The sequence below is a fragment of the Bombus fervidus genome, chromosome 3 (assembly GCF_041682495.2).
Source record: "Bombus fervidus isolate BK054 chromosome 3, iyBomFerv1, whole genome shotgun sequence".
In the NCBI taxonomy this organism is placed as follows: domain Eukaryota; kingdom Metazoa; phylum Arthropoda; class Insecta; order Hymenoptera; family Apidae; genus Bombus; species Bombus fervidus.
The window spans coordinates 17,856,387-17,876,119 of NC_091519.1; the positions used below are offsets into that span (position 1 = coordinate 17,856,387).

The 19,733-nt window shown below is 47.0% G+C and overlaps 1 protein-coding gene across 5 annotated transcripts in view; it reads right to left on the reverse strand.

The window, feature by feature from the left end:
* LOC139985651 (protein gustavus-like) overlaps positions 1–19,733 on the reverse strand; it is a 186,838-nt gene that overhangs the window by 40,257 nt on the left and 126,848 nt on the right. The window contains exon 1 of one of the 5 annotated variants that reach the window (XM_072000241.1): positions 181–332. The exons of the other annotated variants lie outside the window; for them this stretch is intronic. Within the exon in view, the coding sequence (XP_071856342.1) occupies positions 181–317 (137 nt within the window). The 5' untranslated portion in view covers positions 318–332. Of the gene's footprint in view, positions 1–180; positions 333–19,733 lie in introns of those variants that run through there. 5 annotated transcript variants of the gene reach the window in all.

The window sequence follows — 19,733 nt, forward strand, 5'->3', positions numbered from 1 at the left end:
GAGGGTTGCGTATCCGTGGTCGACGGACAGGCATCTCGCAGGCACCCATACATACGGACATTTTACGAAATTGCGCAAACCGTGCGTACACCGAGCTCGTACGCGACTCCGTGTCGTATTTTAACAGCGCAAAATAGGCGCGTTGGCAAAAGCGGTTTTCGTAATGGTGGAACAGCTTACCGAGCAATCGATAGCAGCGGAGATTCATTAAAGATACTTGGCGTACAGAGGCTTTCACGCAGCATGAAGGATCGGTCCCTACAGCCTCCTCTCACTTTGGATCTGATATTAGACGCACACGCTAGGGTCTCGCGCATCCCTCCGGTACCAGCTGTTCCGATGTTGAGTCAGCCTGACGAATATGCCCATTACCATCTCCCAAATTCAGTGAAACCGTCTTCAAACGTTTTTAATACAGCAATCTTTTTCCATCCATTAACTTTCGACGTAATGCTGCGGTTACGATTCACGCGTGTTCTCACGAATGAGATATCTACAGATCGAGATGCATACGCTCGTAACAATTTATATACATGTACACGCGTGGAAATGATCAAAAACTCTCGTTGCTCGTCACCTCGTGCTCGAAACACTCACAGTCAGTCAGAGTTGCCTAAATGTGCACGTCGATGGAACACAGATTTTTGTCTGGTGAGTGGATAGATAAAAAAAAGGACTAATGGAGAGTGGGTCGAAAGAATGCAAAAAGATGCGAACGAATTACATCCGTTTCCTTTTCCGATCTCTTGAAAGACCGGTCACTGCGTTTCTCTGTTGAGACGCAGATCGGTGCGCTTGTTTTCAGGAAGTACGATGTAATAATAGCTACGTCATAAAGTCGCGGCGAATTTCTCTCCCTTTCTCTGGTCGAAACGTAGGGGGGCCTCGACAGACAACGCTGTTCTCGCGACGAAAGAGAAGAGTGGTCGGCCACGATTTCTACGGAATAAACGATTCGCGAATTCCGAGCGGACGTTCCATGCCGCGTATAGGGACGCGAGAGGGAATCCGGAGGGGTTCAAGGCCAAGCTGGCGAGAAGGGCTATTTTTTGGAGGTCCGAGATACAACCAGGTAAAAGGAAGTCGTACAAGCGGAGGACCAAACGGAATGACAAATGCGCCGGTGGACGGTGAAGGGAAAGGTGAAAGGAGCGTCGAGGACGGGGAGAGGGTCTCCAGATAGTTGTCTACGTGGAACAGAATTCAGGTGTGCCTAACCACGAGATTGATATCGACGGGTTTTATTCTCGTAGAAAAATCCTAGGTAGCGTTGAATGCTACGATTCGACTGGACAACCACTGCCTTCTCCACCTTCTCGTCCGTTCAAGGAATTTCTTTTGACTCTGACTAGCTTTTTTCTACGTTCCTTTCTTTTTTCTTTTTCCTCTCGATTGGAGGGAGAAAAATTGCGCGTTGTTACTTCGATCCAGCGCGGTATTACACAGGCGTTTCCCTTTCGAATCCGAGAATACGCCCGAGCGGAATAACGAACCGGGGAAAATTTCGAGCTGTGGGGGGAAAAACGAAGAAACCAGTTATGTACGCGGTCGATGGACGCCTGATAGATCGATGGCGTACAAATCCGTAGGGCTGGACATAAAAGCGCGTAATCCGAAACAAAACGAAGGAACAAAAAAATGTTCGCGGCGCGGTGAACAACCCATCCGATCATCCTGCGTACTCGACGATGGATTAAATGGCGGTGGTCCCCGGTTCAAGGACACCGAACGCCAGAGCAAACGATAAAATCTCGGTGAAATTAAAATCGTAATACCGCGAGATCGTTCGAACGAGTGTGCTGTATACGAGAGAGAGAAACGGGAGGAACGAAAGACAAAAAAGATGGAGGAAAAAAAAACATAAAAAGTCGCAGAGATTTTAATCCCTGGCCATTGAGACGAGCGGGATAATTACGGCGTAATATCGTGCAAAATAATAGCATGAAAAGCGCGGGATAATTAAATTCCCCTCGAAACTCGAGTACCGCAACCGGCTGCACCACGAGATCGTTCGAAAAGCTTCGAGTGCATTTCCACGGCGCGGCGCACGGTGCATCCCCTTTAAACTTTTGTCCAACCAGACGCATACTCCCGTGAATTGTGTATAAATTTTATGGAATATCCGAGCGAATTTTCGAGGTCAATAAATCCGTGTAAATGGCCATCCACCATGTATTATTTACAACGAGATATTCGCTCCATTCGAGCCTCGTCCGAAAACGTAACGCGTTAAGCTTCGCATTCCATGAAACATATGAAAAGGCCTTCGGTCGTGAAAAGTTCGTCCTCGGGGACGATAGCAGTCCCCAAAATCGATGTCATAAATTGGTGTCTAAATAGGATTCTGTGCGAACATATGGGGAAAGGCTGTCGTAGATCGGTTGAGATCGTCTGTATATTCGGCCAGGTATTTAATTTGGAGGCAAATTCGACAAAGAAGGGGAGAGATCGCTTACCTCTCACCTGAATACATCTCCGATCTGAAATTCCAAGTAGATTTGAATGTTGCGCTGACATCTACCTGCTCAGGATGTTCTGTCTGTTCGAATGGTATGGGAACTTCAGAGAATAACTTTCGAGTCTACTTCTTAAAAAATTTCTTAAAAATCTAGTCTAAGCGCGAGAATAACGAAACAACGATCGTATTGACTGAAAACTTTGACCCTTGCGTTTCTAAGGGGTATCGCAGAGGGGAGACTAGATTCGAGGGGTTAACAAGATAAGGGAACGTTTATTTTGTTAACAGCTCGTCCCTCGGAGGCAAAGGGCTGTCGAGTGCAGACTAGGGTTAAACTTTCAGACGAATCGAAGGTTCCGTGCGTGATCGGACGAAGTTACACGTTTCCGAGAACAAAGGAGATTCTCAACGTTTGCAAAGAAACAAGAAAGAAGAGAAGCGGATAGGATGCTGCGAAAGAACGACGAACGACAGAAAGGCAGCGTGCTCGAGAAGGGGCTCCCACCCGCCTTCAACTATATAACTTTTGAAAATTTCTGCTCGAAAACACCAGGCCAGAACCGCTTTGATCGTTCATCAAGTTCGACGCCGATGCGATGAGAGCACCGGACGGGAGAGAATGCGCCGGTGGAGGCCGGGTCGGAGTCGCGGAATTTTGAGGCGAGCGTAGATTGCCGGAACGAGCGGCTCGCCAGAAGAAAAAGGCGAACGGAGGAGAAGGAAGAAGAGGAAGGTCATCCGTGGAACTTCGTTGCCAACTCGAGCGACACACCGCCGCATTGTATGCAGATCGCGCGCCTGTAATTACAAATAGGCGAGCCGATGCCGTTCTATCTTTTTCTATACTTCCAACGTGTTCTTTCTTTGTTTCACTTTTGAAAATTTGGGAAATTCGATCACAGAATTCATCATCGAAAACGTACTCACGCTGCTGCGCCGAATTTTGCCACTATGGCAAATACCTGTCTGAAGGAATCGACCAACGGTTCGTAGCTATTTGCATTCTTCGCTGAAATGGAGATTGCTGAGGGCGAGGGCAAACGGGAGTTAACAATTACGCTGCGGGTTCGATCCACTAATCTTCCGATAATGCGAACCTAATCGCAGCCTCTTGTTATCCTCTCAAAGGATTAACCGTACGGTATAGAGCAAGGATTATAGGGATTTATTCGATCGGTTACGAATTTCCAAAAAATAGCTCGCAACCCAATATTTGGCTGTGTATACCGGATCGTTGAAATTTAATGGCGCCGTTTCGTAAATCCGTTCGAAGGAGGAGCTCGAAGAGTCTGCCGTAAGAATGACCGATCGTTCACCGCGCAACCTGTCCCCTGTCTCGTCTATCCGAAAACATTCGCTTCCTCTGGTGCCGCGTTTCCGTCAACTATTTTCAATTTGAACGCCGCCTGCATTTGGCCGGCCCTGGTAAACGATACTCGCATCCGCCCGCCGGCCGCACCATCACGAACCTTCCTCTCCCTCTGGGAAACACGAGTCGTTGCTCCGTTCCTTTCATCCCCGCTCGTTTCATTCGAAGGTAAAAAACCAAGGGCGAGATGTACCGTTAGAAAGCAGACACGTCCCATACCACCTGCGTGAAACGCACGTACTTACGTTCTTCGACTACGTATGTACGTTGGAATCGCGTGAAAAACTCGGTCGAACGAGAATGTCTATAGAACGGCCGTAAAGACTGCATGCTGAAAAGTGGAGAACACCATGGTTTGTCCCGCGATCGAAGTTTACGCTCGATTCCGACGGGGGATTCGAACCTCTCTGAGTGTCGAACTCGAAACGCAGACTCGTTGGCGAGAGACGGTTCTCCTCTGTTGAACTTTGTTTCCACGTCGAGTCGAGGAGAGGAAGGACACGCGAGTTGGCCGGAATGACGGGTCTTTGTGCTCGGTCGGTCGGGTCCAGTCCTCTCTCGACGAGAGAGGCTATCTCTGGTCCAGGAGGAACCGGGAGGAAGCGTAGACGGAGAAGGTGAGCGCGAGCTGAACCACCCGAGAGAAAGAAGGAGAAAGGGAGAGGCGGTTGATGGAAGGAGGAAAGAAAGAGAGGGAAGAGGCTCGGATGTGAAGTGAATGTCAGCTCGAAGGTCGGCTTTTGTCAGGCCCAGCCGAAGGAGGAACGGAGAAGAAGCGAGAAGAAACGCGCCTCCGCCTCTCTCTTTAGCCGCTTCTTTCTTCGTGTTTCGATTCGCTCGCTCCCTCGCTCGTACTCGCGATGGCGATCTCGTCGGTGTACGATGCCAGCCACCTAGATCCATTTATACATCGCGCGCATTGCCTGGGCCTGGTCACGATAGATAGCGCACTCACTGACGGGACAATGACCACGGACGAGAGACGGGCGAGGTGTGGTTGATGCGTGCGGGCAACGCTTCGTCTAACGCCGGAACGAGAAACGCCACTCCGAAGGCTGCTGCCCTGCGCAAATCACCTACGAGTTATGCGCTCGCGGGGAACCTCGCATACCGAGCCAACATACCTTTACCCTGCTTTTATCAGCGTGCCACGCTGGCACGGTCGTATTACACGATATTACATCGATATAAAGTCAACGTTTCAATCGAACGACTTGTCCTTTAAAAACTTTCCTATGTCCTCGAGAAAAATACCACGCAGTAGCTCCGATATAGACACTCGATATACTTATCGATTGCAAACAGAACGCGAAAAGACTAACGCTCTTTAAGCCCTATCCAGCGTCGCCCATCTGGCTCACGGATCAAGCGAAAACAACCAGCGACTGGCTTCATTTACAAACGATAGAATCGTAAACCTTGCTGATAAATAGCTCGCGAACGAGACAATGGCTGCGGCAGCAACAGCACGAACTGCGGTCGACGCCGATGTTGCCGGCGGACAGAGACGCCACGATGGATGCACCGGCTAGTCCGACGAGGATCCACACTTCGGTGCATCGAGAATCAAGTTGAAGAGAGAACGAGAGAGGGAGGAAGAGAAAGGGTTGACGTGCCGAAGTTGGTGCACGATGGGTACGCGTGTGCAACGGAGACAAATGAGGGTTGCGGGAGAGCGAGGCAAGGAAGAGGGAGAAAGACGACATTGACCATAGGGAGAATGCAGCACGAGACACGCACAGCCCCGGGATGCACTCTCGGCTCGTGCACACGTGCGGAAGGGGCAAACGCGCGCTGGTGAAACGGTGCATCGATGCAGCCGCGTATATAGACACGGGCGAAAATCTTCGGCCGAGGCTGCGTCGACGTATTAATTATTGCCGTGTCGCGTGTGTACCGCAGAGAGAGGTTGAACGGCTCTCTTCGTGCGTGCATCAGGGACGACGAGCTATTCCGGGCACCGGAATCTGAATACGCGATCGTCCGCTGCTCTTGCATGGGATTCGAGCGAAACACGGGACATATACAGTTTGACGACTTTGATTTAGCCAAGTTGAACGACGAGTGTGCGCGCCTCTAAATCCGCTGAATGGCTACGTTTCGCTGATTCCGACTGCTTCTCTGATTTCAGCTCGCTCGATGGTTTCGATGGTTTCACGGATATTATCCTGTTAGTTTGTTATAATTATTTCAGGTAAAATAAGAGGTAGCTACCATGAAAGATGCGTTGCATTTTTCTCGAAAAGAGGAAGTTTGTCCCGAATCCACGTTATCCTGCGAGGTTGGTTACGGTTTTTCCGAGGCAACAAACTTTCGTGGATGCTACCGAGTGGAAAAGATGCGGGAACCGAGCGGTGGGGTTGGCCTGGCGGTATCGATCTTCGTTCCTTCGCTAACAAAAGGACGAAAGAAAAGTGGAACAAAAGTGGCAGTCTGAAATGGCGGCTTTTTCGTGAAAAGCATCATCTCCTTTTCACGAAGAGCAGGCAGACGTCTCGTGCCAGGGCGTCGATTCCTGGACGATCGAAAAATCAGGAGGTGTACGATGCACGAACGGAACGAACGAGGGAAAAAGGGGGTAAAACAGGGGAGAAGGAAAAAAGGAGGACAAAAAGGAGAGGACGAGCGCAATCGAGCTGTGCACAGTGAACGCTTCCCGTGATGTTTCACCGAAGGCGACGGAGCCTCTAATTTTAATAATTGGATATAGCCTTCCTCTCCTCGTGCCAGAGGCGTATCTTTCAGCAGAACCGACGTGTATAGCTATGTACAGTCGCACCTGCCCTTTACCTTTCTTCTTCCCTTTCAGTTCCACTCACCTCGGTTAGATGTTATACCTGCTCACCGCGAGTACACTCCTCGCAAAAATTTCTCAGATAGTACATACCCTGAGAACTGGTGTTTACAATAATTTCCCTCGTACCTTCTCCAACTCGTTTTGTTTCGTTTCAACCGAAACAGAGTGTACACCGAGCCATTACGATATCTTACATCGTACGATCGTTTTTACTCCGTCCGAACAAATTGCCAAGTTTCTGCGTATCCTAGACGGAAAATTCGAACGAACTATCCGAGCAGAATCGAATTAAATTCGATTTAAAATCGTGAATTTAATTCGAACCTCGAGTAATTTATCGCGGTCTGTATCTCCGACTATCATCGCACGAGTTACATCGAGAACCGCAAGAAGACGCGTTCGCCGATGTCTGCCATCGGCCACCAAGGTTAACTCGTTCGTCCGTAATGTTTTTATCGAAACCGTCCACTACGAAAGAACGAGAAGCGATGACAAGCGAGCGGACGCACGAACGACGAGGATCGCGACGACAATGGTAACGACAGTCGTTCATCGAGACGGTGCGTCGCGTGTCTACAGGCAATTCGATCGTTTCTCGCCGGTCGACGCTAATTTTTGCACGTTTCCTCTCGCGATACGTCCCGATAACGTATAGTCGCTTCCTTCCCGTGGCCTCTGCAAACCGAACGGAACGAAACGAATGAAGTACAAGACTCGGTGAGGAGACTCTTTCGATATACGAATCGATCCACCATGCAGGTACAGAAAAGGTCGTCTTTTTCAGGTAAGAGGTCGTTACCTATTGAGAAATCTTCAACGACCATCGACTTCCGTTTGAGGATTCACATGGTACTCTTTGTGTTGATCTCTTCATAAAGAACCAGAACGCTCGCGTGGAAGAGAAGAGCAATGCGGAGAGAAAAAAGAAAAGAAGATAAAAAAAAAAAAAATACGCGCGCAAGAGAGCATTGACGAACACGAGGGAACCTTTCTAATTGTCGTAGCTTCTCAACACGCGATATTATTCGCGTCGCGTTCCTTTTCCTTCCCCGCTAACGTTTTCCAACGAAAATTAGCAAAGCCTCCTTCAATTACCAATAGAACAAGGGGTTAAGAGCTGATTCCTGGTTGATTCCAAGTTCTCTAGGTTGTTGGATCAAATCGTGAAACTTCATTACCGACTGACATAGGAGTTGCGATTGCAAGCGGAGATCGAGGTTGCAACACTTCCATTTAAACCCCGCAACAGCTTCTGTGCACCTTGGGAAGCTCGAGAATGCGCTCTATGTCTCTGATTTCAGTGATTTCTCTTCGGTTCTCTGGGGATAATGGATGGCTTCGGACAGCTGATTCTTCGGTCGAGTCTGATGACGCTGGTAAAACTTATCAGCTGGTGGAAAACGTACACGATGACCGCAACTCTTCCGAACCATCTCCGTGTTACGTAGTGGGAATCTTTGCGCCGCCATTAAACAATTCTTAAATCGGGGAGAAGATCAAGAGAAATTTCGCGGAATAATTTTCCAACTAATAATATTAATAGATCGACTAATTACAAAATGTAGATTATAAACTTGCGGTTTTACAATTTTACTTGAAAATTATATTCGAACTCGATAATTGACTTCTTTTAAAGACGAATTATCAATTCCGTACAGATTTTGCACGACACAGGCAAACACAAACGTTTCGTGGCACGAAACGAGGAGGGACAATAGCCAGGATTATTTTTCCTCGCGATCGATGTCTCGTATTCCCATCCGTTTCCTCTTTGCTTCGCTATCGTTCGTTTCGTGCAATTTGCGCGCCGCTTTTTGTTTCACGTGCGCGTCCAAGAGCACCGGAGGTGATCCTAGGAAACGTGATTCTCGAAGAAATCGCTCGATTTGCCCGGACAACGCGGCTCGGGCTGCCTGGCCAGGCAATTCGGAGTTTCCACGTTTTACGAGGAACACGTGAATTCGGAAATTCCCCTGTTTTCTTTATGTGGAACTCGTGACGAGTACCTTCTGGCTCTGACCATTCGGCATTTTATTTTCCAGGAACTCCACAGGAATATGTATTTCGATATTTCGAGGGTCCTTTACTCTACTTGGTCCTTTACTTGTTTCTAACAGATTTGTGTCCTTGAAAAGCGTAAGATCTTTCTCGCTCGTTATTCTCTACCATCACGTTACTTCTTCGTCGCTGATTTTCTTCTGTCCTTAGGAAAACATACAATTTTTCTATATATTTATGATATTATATTCTAATTATTTTTTGGATATTTAAGAAATATCGCTTTGCTCTTTTCGGAATTGGTTCGTTCAAGATTGCAAGAAGAATTGTTTTTCCATTACTTGATAAAAGCGGAAATTTTTCCGAATAGTTTTTTGAGAAAAAAATATAATGCGCTAAAATCTGAGAACATTCTTACCGAAAATAAATACATTTATCCTTCGACATCAATCGCAGTTATTACCAATAACTTTGTAAGGTACAACGCTCACAAACAAAGAAAGCTCTTAAATTTAGCGGAGTCTCGTATCTTCGGGATCGTAGATGCCTCGTCGTCGGTATGTTAAAAGGAAGAAAGCGAGTGTACGTCGTTCTAAGTAACGGATACACTCATTCGTTATCCTAATTGGAACGTCTGGCTGGTACACGAAGAGAAAGGGATGATCAGGAAAAAGAAAAGACAAACGGGACGAGCGACAAGGAAGGTAATTCTCTTTCGGTGGATCCATGGACCAGGATGACACCTGCGATATCGCGAACAAAGATGACGAAAGAAGTGTTGGCGTGAAAAGAAGCAGTCATTTCACTATTCATGGCGAATGTGCGAGAGCGACGGTCTCCTACGCGTTTCGTCTGGATGAAAAAGTGAAATTCGCGCTAATCTGCCACCTGTACTCGTGCCATAGCAGATGCAATTACGATTATTATCCCAGCCAGCGTCGCAACGCTGATGAAGTTTTCTATTAGCCATGGTCGGATTTACGTGTTCCCTTCCTTCTTCGAAATAATCTAAGTAGTTACATTTCTCTTCCAACAACGTCAAAAAAAAAAAAAAAAAAAAAGAAAAGGAAACGTTCGATCGTCGAAAAAAATTTTTAACTCCGATAACGTGAAAATTCTTTCGAGTTTCAAACTTTGGATTCTCCGTAGGTGAGATATTATAACCGATTTCCATATATGGAACACTTAAACCCAGAAAATGTTTCGCAACGGTAGATGAACGTTTCTGAAAAGCGTGACGACGTGAAAAAGCCTTCCTTCGATGTACGTGCACTTGATCCGAAAAGCGAAAGACTGTCCTAGATGATTTTCGTGTTTGTTCTAGAAAACGTGGCAGCGGTACATATAGAGAAGCGTTTTCGGGATGACTCTTGTCGTCGGCAGGAAACGCAGCTGGTCCTTCGAGGGATTGGCCAGCTGTTGATGGAAGGTTTAGGTATGTCGAGCGTCGATCCACTGCCGTGAGAAAAGGACGGGCCGGGCGGTCGAGTGACTTGCTCCGTGAAGCCGAGGCCGACGAGGAAGACCTTCAGGGACGTGGAACTGGCTCCTTCCTTTCATCGAGAGGCGGTCACAACCTTCCTGCGAGCCGCTGCTTTCGATTCGAAGCCGCGTGCGCCCCCTCGGCCAACTTGAAAGTCATTTTCGAAAAAATTCTCCGTGTCTTCGAACGATGTCTGTGTCATTGACCCAAACAGCGTAGGAAATACGCTTACATCGAATAAATAGACGTATGTACGTGTACGTATGTACGTATGTGACGTACGCACGAAAATTGAGAGAACTATAAAGTTTAAGAAAACAAAGATTAATTGAATATATTATTATTATTATCATGGATGAGTAAGAGAGAGATAGAGATAGAGATAGAGATAGAGATAGAGAGAGAGAGAGATTCTATTTGACGGTTCAATTGAAGCATTTACAGCGATGAAACGAATTATATGAGCGAGCTGGTGGCCGTTTAGAAGATCCCAATCAACTAGCTCGAACAGGCAACATCCGGTGCACGCGCGACCTAGCAACAACGTGCTCTGGGGCACGGGGCGAAGCGAGAGCAGAATTTGAAAGAAACACGTTTCATTCAGCGGCTAGCCTGAATAATTCCCATTCACGGTGGCTTCGGTTCCCCGTCTGTGCAGTTTCTATTTCGTCCGGCCGCGATTCTACCGACTTCTTTCAGCCGTTCCTCTTTGTTCATCGCCTATCCATAGAATCCGCGTGTATCTCTCCTCGCGTGCAAAACAACCGTCGCCGTGAAAGAAACCTGCCTAAAGAAACTTCCATTCGACGATAACCTCCGAATTTTATATTTCACCATATCCATTGCTAGTATGTAATCATCGTATCCATTAATCGATAGACTAATGATTACGACACGATCGTAGTACTAGCGAAAGGTAAATCTAGCAATGATTTGCACAGTCCCCAGTCTCGAAGTGCCTCCATTCAGTATCATTTCATACGAGAAAGTATAGCTGTACTAGCTGTCGCTCCTTTCGCAACGTCACTCAGATGCTTAATAAATATCCGAAGCGGTGCGGTGTCCGCCGGTTCGATTTCAATTAACACGCTCGCTAGCGGCAATTAAGCGGTCGATTCGTAATTTCGCGGACAGCTCGACGCGGCTCGCTCTCCGGTAATTTCCACTTATTAAGTATTCTATGAGAGTTCGTAATGGCAGTACCTTAGACATGGCGGAGCTCCCTTGCTCGCGATTACCGCACACCTGTCGGCAATTGCGTCTACCGGTAGAGGTTTACTTATGTAAATGACCGGTGAACGCAGGCAGCCGCGAGACAAATGTCCGGATCGGGCGATACCCGCTGTTCTATTCGACGCTCGTCTGTCATCTATGTTTGTTTATTTATTTATTTTTAATTTCACGGGAAAGATAAATCTCTTTAGCGAAGAAAGAAAGATACGACGTCGAAGGTGCAGTAGGAATTAGGAGGAAGGATCCTTACGATCAAATCTTAAGGATCATCAGAAACGTTTCAATCTTGTAACGGACGAAGCTAGTGAAAAAAGAAGCAACTATGGTAGTCATATCGCGGGACCATGTCGCTCGGTGTTCAAAAGCAAGTAATTTCGCATTCTTTTGGAAGGTATACTTGTATCTTCGGTTCTTTATATCGAGATACGTATAATTTTGTATGCTAGACTAGATTGGCCGCGTGGTAGTGACACGCGTATGTGAATACGAGTGTGTGGAAGTATGTGTGTGCGCGGCGTCTCGAAAAACAGACGAACGTAACTGTTCCGTTGATAGTGTGGTATGGAAGATGACGAGACAAAGAAAGTGCCGAGACGCGTGCAAATGTATATCGACGAAGATCCTGGAAATCGTTTATTAAATAAATCTAAAACTATTTTAATATGAATTCCAAGTGTAATCTTAGTGTTCTTTTACTTTTATTTCGGCAATTAAGATCCACAATTCTCAACGCTTTAACCATTCGTTCAGAACACTCGAACCGTGGACGATGTAATTTCTGGATGTTATCAGGAAAAAGATTATACAGAGATTAATTAGCTTGAAACGGACGATGCTATCGCTGTCTTTGTTTTTCGACAGAAGTCGACACGGGATCGAGCTACCATTGCAATCGTCGCGCACCTGTCGCCTATTACGTTCACCGGGACGGTTTGTTTATGTAAACGTATCGTTAGAGGAGAGAAAGGAGTGGCACGGTAGACGAGGAGAGGGCCGAGTCGCGAGAAAATCCACGGTAATTCCCTTTCTTACGCGAATACCGGCCTACCGCGATTTGTTCTCGGCTAGTCTCAGCGATACGATTACAAGTAGCCGCTTACCGGCGTCCATAAATCTCAGAGTCCGATGTGAAGGCGTTAAACGCTTCGATCTCGGCTGTAAGGCGACCTTAATACCCGTGGCTCGCGCGATCGAAACCGCCCCTACCACCATCGCGATGGAACGGTATTGGGAACAGTGTTCACAGGGACGAGGAACGATGTTTTCTTCGGTTCGCTCGTTGAGTAACAACCGGGAACGAACGTTCAGTCGCGTGAAAATTATAGAAAGCGGAAGCCGAGGAAAACGATATTACGTGCGCGGAACCAGGGTACTCCGTTGTATCTTTAACGCTTTGCCGACTTGTTCCGGCGGTGCGATTCCCAAACGCACGCATATTGATGACTATGAGAACTCGTCGAACGATCTTGGTATCAGTGGCTTTCATAAACATCGTTTCGTTTCGTCAAAATGTTTCATGAATTAGAAATTTTAGTATTGGGAAGAAATTTGTACACGGGTCATTTGTGCAAGTACAATTTTATGATCGTAATAATTGTGATTTATTTGTATTTAAAGCTTTATGTAAGCTACTACACATTCACGCAATGTGAACGATTTTCCCTATACATGTATCTGTACATACTATACGTAGCTACGTATGTACAGGGAATTTCGTAATAAAACGCAAACAATCTCAGGTATTTCACGAAGTAGCATCATCCTCGTATTTCAAAGAATAGCTGAATCAGCGACCTATAAAGAGAAAATGTAGTAGAAGGAAAAAGACACACACAGCGGAGGGATGATTCAGTACACACGAGCTCGAAGGAAAACGCAAACAGATCTTCGTTTTTCCAACAAGGAAAAGAAGATAGAGGTTGGTGAGGTAGGTGAAAAGATAGGAAAACGAAGGAACCAGCGGGCTACCATGGTAGATCGACGATATATGGCGTCGGAAAGCGCAAGAGGATCGAGACGACCGGCTGGAAATCATGACGTTCCATTGTTGCGCCCACGAACAGACCCTTTTCAGGTTGTTGCCGCTCGCTAACAGTAGGTTACGAGCGTAGGACCGTGTGGAGACGATCGGAAACATCTGTCCAGACAGCGAGAGGACGTTACCCCCGGGGAAAAAACGCACCTACGCTTTCAGCTTTTCGGACCGGGTCGCCGGATCGCGTAAGAGACACGTACCTGACGCAGCTGCGATTTCGATGGACTTTTTCAAACGCACGCTGCACCTTGTGCACACATGCGGACACACGTTGTCCTCGACAGGGCACACATTGTCGTTTTATAAAGAGTAAATCTACGCTATACTAAGAAGAAAATAGAAAGGAATATGTGGATTTTGAAATCCTCCGCCTTCTTCTTTATTATATTCCTTTAGGATTTAGAAGATGGAACTTTGGAAAATCAAAATCGACGGGATACTTTTCTTAACTCTGGAATATTATATTTCTCACGCGTTTTCTTTCCGTTATTTTGAACAACGATATCTCTTTGTAATATACGTTTTTTCATAATTTTATAGTATAGAAAATAAAAGTTTTATAAGATTTTTAAAGACTCGTCTAAAGCGGCTGTTGCATACGATTATATCCTTCAACCACCTGGACGACAATTCTATTCGTTTTTATGATTAGGAACGTCGATTACTTCTGTACAGGTATAGTATTGCAAGATTAACATCGTGACAGAGGTAAACGACGCATCTACTGCAACAATCGTACGATAGATGATGGAATATGATGACTTGCATCTGAACACGCGTGCTCCATGTTGAAGTATGTATAAGGCAATTATAAGGTCGAGAGAGAAAGAGAGATAAGTAGGGAAGAGAGAGAGAGAGAGAGAGAGAAGCTAGGTCCGTCCGGATTCGGGCGCGGCGGTCGAGAAGTCAAGAGGCGAGATCGGAAAACGGGACGCTCACCTTTAAAGTTCCTTCGAGAGAGAAAAGTTCATCGAACCTGCGGGACGGGCAGACGCATTAAAGACTAGCTTACGCGGGTGCAGCGACAGCAGCGACGCTTTTGCACGTTCGAGGGCTCCGAGGTGAAAAAGCGCGTTAAGCGAAAGGGTCGGCGAAGTGTTATTGAAAAAAAAAACACGGCGGACTTTAACAAAGAGTTTCGTTCACAGCCACGTCGAGGGTTAGGAGAAAAAAAAACCAAAGGATCGCCCCTCGCGGCCACGGAGACGAGTGTCTCGCTCACCGCACGCTACTAGAAACCGAGAGGAAAAAGGAGAAATTGGAAAATTCTACCCTTCTTTCCCTTCCTTCTTTTTGCTTTGTGGTCTGCAGAGTGACTAAATAAACGACCATTTCGTCGACGACAAGGAGGTTAAATGCACTTGGGTAATTATCGCGTCGCCGAGTATACGGTTACAAGGATTAATCGATTAATTGGCTCGTTCTTTGTTGGCCTTTACCAACCTCCGCAGAACGTACGATCTTGATTAATTTGTTACTTCGATCGTATAGAATAGGATTAACTCCTCGTTAGCTACTTGTTGGACCGTCTATACAGGTTACTCGGTTCTTTTCGATCGAAGAGTACGCGTAACGTATAAATATATATGCGCTCTACTCTGCCGGTTACCTGCTTTTCTTTTCTCGATCTCATCGAAAGAAGACATCACCGTAAATTAATTCCCATCCGCCCACGCGACCGTAAGCGTTAGACAGCAGGCGTTTAATCAATTTCTCTGCAGGCACGGATAATATCTCGCGAAGCATAGGTCAGTTTCCTCGGTGGACCATCTAGCGGCAAGAAGCGGTGGAAAGTGCGAGGGAAGGCACGAAGCTCGGAGCAAGACACGGTCCGGGGCCGTAACCGCAAGCGGCACCACCGTCCCCTGGCCAGCGATTCGCTCGTTGAACCGCGCACGAAAGCGATTTCTCTGGAAACCGCAGCGAACAGGAGGGAGCTGTGACCGGGGAAGCGTGAGCGAGCGGGTTCGAGTTCGATCGAAAGGTCTGAAAGCGCGGAGGAGATCGACGTCCGCTCGTTTGCGTGCGCTCTACTCCTTTTCATAGGTCAACTGCTCGTAAATCATCGGCGAACGCTGAAACTCTGGGCGTCGTTTTAACGACCGTTTAATTACGTGTCAATTAATAGCCGACGACAGGCTCTTACGCGTTTACTGGAACGACGTTTGATTCGTTCCGTCTAGAGGCCCGCGAAAAGTCACGGTCGCCAGTCACATACGACGCGTCTTCCTCTTGAAGATCACGGCGATTCGATGAATGCTTGAAACGATCGTCTCACAATTGTCGAGCAAGAGCGCGTCTCAGCATTTTTATTTACAATTTAATCGATTCGATGTCCAATGTTTCTACGATTGGACCATGTAGTTTTCGTGTACATCATTCGCGTAGTGTTCGTACACGTACTTTACATACGAGTAATTTTTTTCTGTTCCTTCCTTTATAGGTTACACGCGAGTAAATGGAAGCAGCTGCAAAATCCTCTCTCTCTCTCTCTCTTCTATGAAACAGCAACGTGTTAATTACAAACGCGAGGAAGGTCAAACTACCGACTCTTCCATTACGAACAAAGATCTTGCATCAGCTAGAACGAAACTCGTATACATTTCACATTTTCGAAATCACTGTCGAGCGAGCCATACGAAATTCTAAAAAGTGAAAAAGAAATCTCCTACGTCGTTGTAAACTCCTACGAACAACCCACAAGATCAACGTCCCATGGAAGCAAACAGCAAGACGATTTTCACTGGAAAGAGAACGCGTTTCCGGCCAAACTTCGACCGGAGGAGAATGTCGGCGCGGCTGGTCGCCGGTTTCGCAAGCGGCTCGCGAGCGGAGATAAGCCGAGTCGCGTGCCAATCGCTTCCGCGTTTTGTACCGTTATTAAGCGACTACATTGGAGAAACTCACGGTACGTTGTGTACGCGAGCTTTAACCATAGGCTATCGGCCCCTGGCCGTCTCGGCTCATAATTCCTTCTCCTTTTGACACGAAGCTGAATTTAGTTGTCCCGCGACACGCCTCGGCCATCCACGCGCCCCTTTTGCGATCTGACTGGCGGATTTATTTCTGTCTCCTCGACGCGTGCGATTGGCCAGGAACGCGGTGTACCATCGTGTCGCGGAATTCGCGTGCTCTTCGAAGACTCTTCCTCCACCAAGCGACAACATTGTCGCTTTGCTCGTTTCTTCCGGAAGGATAAACCGACTTTGTAGAAATAATTGTTACCACTGCGAATAGAGCTTTTTACGACGGTATAAACTTGATAGAAAGATATACGTTAGATATACGCTGTTGTGCAGGAGACTGGAATTCTGAAAATTGGAAAAACGAACAACCATTTTACGACGCGAACACGCCAGTGCGGGATTACACGAAATTAATGATCCCTGAAAAACACGGCGAGAGGCTAATCGTGTCAGGAACGGATCGTCAACCCTGTGACCTCGAGATCTCCCTTTACCTGCTTATCTGAACTCGTCGTACGACCAACAGGGTATATTTGAAGTTTATATATCAGGGGCTCACGAATTTTTCCCATTATCCGTTACGTTACCTTCGCGTAGCACGAGTTTACCTTCAAACAAGTAGATTCGATCCACATGGAACATTAATCAAAATGGAACATCGACGATGGACTAACTGCAATACTCGACGAATCGAGCGACTCGTTGTTTAAAATAAACGCGAGGGTAAAATATTCGATGCAACGAAAAATAAATTAATGGTATAAATTTAGATCGAGGAAAGACGTGGCTGGATTCACTTTTACCTTGATCGTCTGAAACATCGTTCCGCTGTGTCTCTATCTATTTCACTGTCACGCCTCTCTCACGACCACCTAACTCGCCGTGAGATGGAAAGACACTGCTCCGTGGCGATGTATTTCCGCGAAATTGCCACCAATTGTTTATCGCGGCGCGAGATAGAAGCGTGGCGATCGTGAACGGTGTACAAGGAACGTGGTAGGGTTGGTGGAGCGGTGGTGGCACGTGAAAAATGTCGCGCGGACAGCACTTTCACTCGCCGCCGTTCGCGAGGCGAAAAGAAGTGTCGAAAAAAATGCACGCGCCAGGGAAACTGGGGCGTGTGCGTATAATCGATCAGGAATTATCAATCGCAATCTCCTTGGAATCAACCTTGCTTTCGTTGCTCGCATTCCGAGCCACGAGTGGGCACGCTTGCCCTGTCCTATACACGCAACGTAACGCAAAGCAACGCGTTACTGAACCAGATAATAAGTAACGCGCGACCAAGTTTGCGTTGCATCCATTTTCGTTCTACGTTTTCGTAACGAACGAATTTTCGTTTGGCGTACGCGTGAGAGAAGCTAATGGAGTATATCACAGTGGAATCACAGCGTATCGTCCTTTTACCATGAGAAGAAACTCGTTACGTTTCCATGTTTACGAGCGGAAAAGTAATTTACAGCTTAATAAGGATTTACAAGTGCCAGGTAAACGTTAATCCACGACCGCGTTAGAAAGGTGGAACGGTCGGCTGATACTGGAAAACCGAGCGACACGCGCACGTTGTTCGTAATATCAAGGAGAAAGGACTGGCTCTGTTCAAGAGCCTTGAAGTTTGATGGAAAAGGCAGATTAACCCGACTGACAAATTGATCGGCCCACGATATCCTGTGGTGGTACGAAAAGACCCAGTCACCCACGCGAATTAAGAAACACACGGTGTACGCTCGATTCTCTGTAGTTTCGCAAAGGGAAATCACGTTTCTACCAGCAGTTTCCACTGAAACTTCGCACCTTTCGCGTCTTCTTTTTTCCCCGCGTCGTCGGTCGTTTCACGCGAAAACTAACTCACGTAGAAAAACGAACGGATGGAAACGGGGGAGAGAATGGAAGAGAAGAAGGGTCTGGCTGTCGGAAGAATAAAATTGAATTCGCTGCTAGACTTTCGGCAAGTGGAGAGTTTACAAGGTTCCTCGACCCCGTTTCACGGTTTGTTCGTCGCGATGTCTGGGGACGGTACGCCGCGAAAAAATAAAGAAGACGATATAGTACAGGAAGCGTTCTCGAAGCGAGAGCACGAGTGGTCGCCGGCGATCTCGAGGAAGAGAGTCCTTAACGAGCAACGAAAGCCTTCGAACGGTCTGAAGTGGCGGTCGGTGCGGCGATGAAATTACATAAACGGGCCGGTTCGATGGTCCTCGTGAAATGGCTCGCGTCGTTTCAGCCTGCTTTATGCGCAATCGAGCGTCAGAAAAAAAATGCCACCGCGCTTATTATTCCCTTCGAGCGGCCTGGGGGATATTAGCGAAATTTACAATCCCGCTATTTCGTTCGTGCGAGAGAGGCAGAGAGAAAGATCGTCGGTGGCGACCTCGATGCCAGTCGCGAAACGACGACGACCGACGCTTGAGAATCGTGTATAAAGAAGAAAGAAAGAAAGAAGAAGAAGAAGAAGAAGATAGAGAGAGAGAGAGAGAGAAAGAGAGAGAAAAAAAAAATAAGAGATCGAATGAAAATTGGCCGAGAATCGATCGCAATCGATGACATTTAACGTGACATTTGACTTAACCACCTAACTGCGAAATTTCGCTCCTTCGAGGGGATCATTGCGGATCAAAGATCAATCTACTTTTCCCTGCCACGGTATTCATTAGCCCCGTTCCGTTCCCCGCACCAGAAGAACCAGATCGCAATTGGAAATTCAATTTCTCTTTCGATTCGCCTGTTACCCGAGCGAATTAAACGGAGAAAGGATGATCGTCTAAGAAAAGAATGTGATCGTCTCTCAGGTTCGTTCTTTGCTCGAGAAATAGCAGACTCCAGTTTCGATTTCGAATTCCAAAGAATTCGCAATGTTCCTTTTAACGTAACGCTGTACGACTTTGTGTACAACTTTCGATCGAAATTGGTTAAAGTTTCCGTAACCTACACGGCAAATATGTATGTAAGTGTAACGTAGCTGGAATAGCACGGTTTAGTGCGTTTATTAGAAACGAGCGGCCCACGCTGCCCGTCGGTGCGTTCGCACGCAGCTACCTCACAAAGTATATACGTTGTGCGTGCGTGCATTTGCAGGCACCCACACGTGGCCGAGTGCACGTGCAACTTCTGCGTCGCTCTGAAATTAATAATGGAGCGAGGATATACGCGGTCTGCGCACGGTCACACCGCGAGACCAGCCACCGTCCCGTTCTACCGGCTGAGCGCGGCGAAAACCAGCCACACAACGTCTGTTTTCGATCGTCGATGCGATATGCTTGAATCCTGATTATTCCTTTCTATCGTTGGAGATTGTTAGAAATCTTTCGCCTGAAATTTTTTTCTTGAACAATGATTGCACACACCCTTGATGATAACTCTCTGTAGTCGCCAAACACTACCGACAAACGTTTAA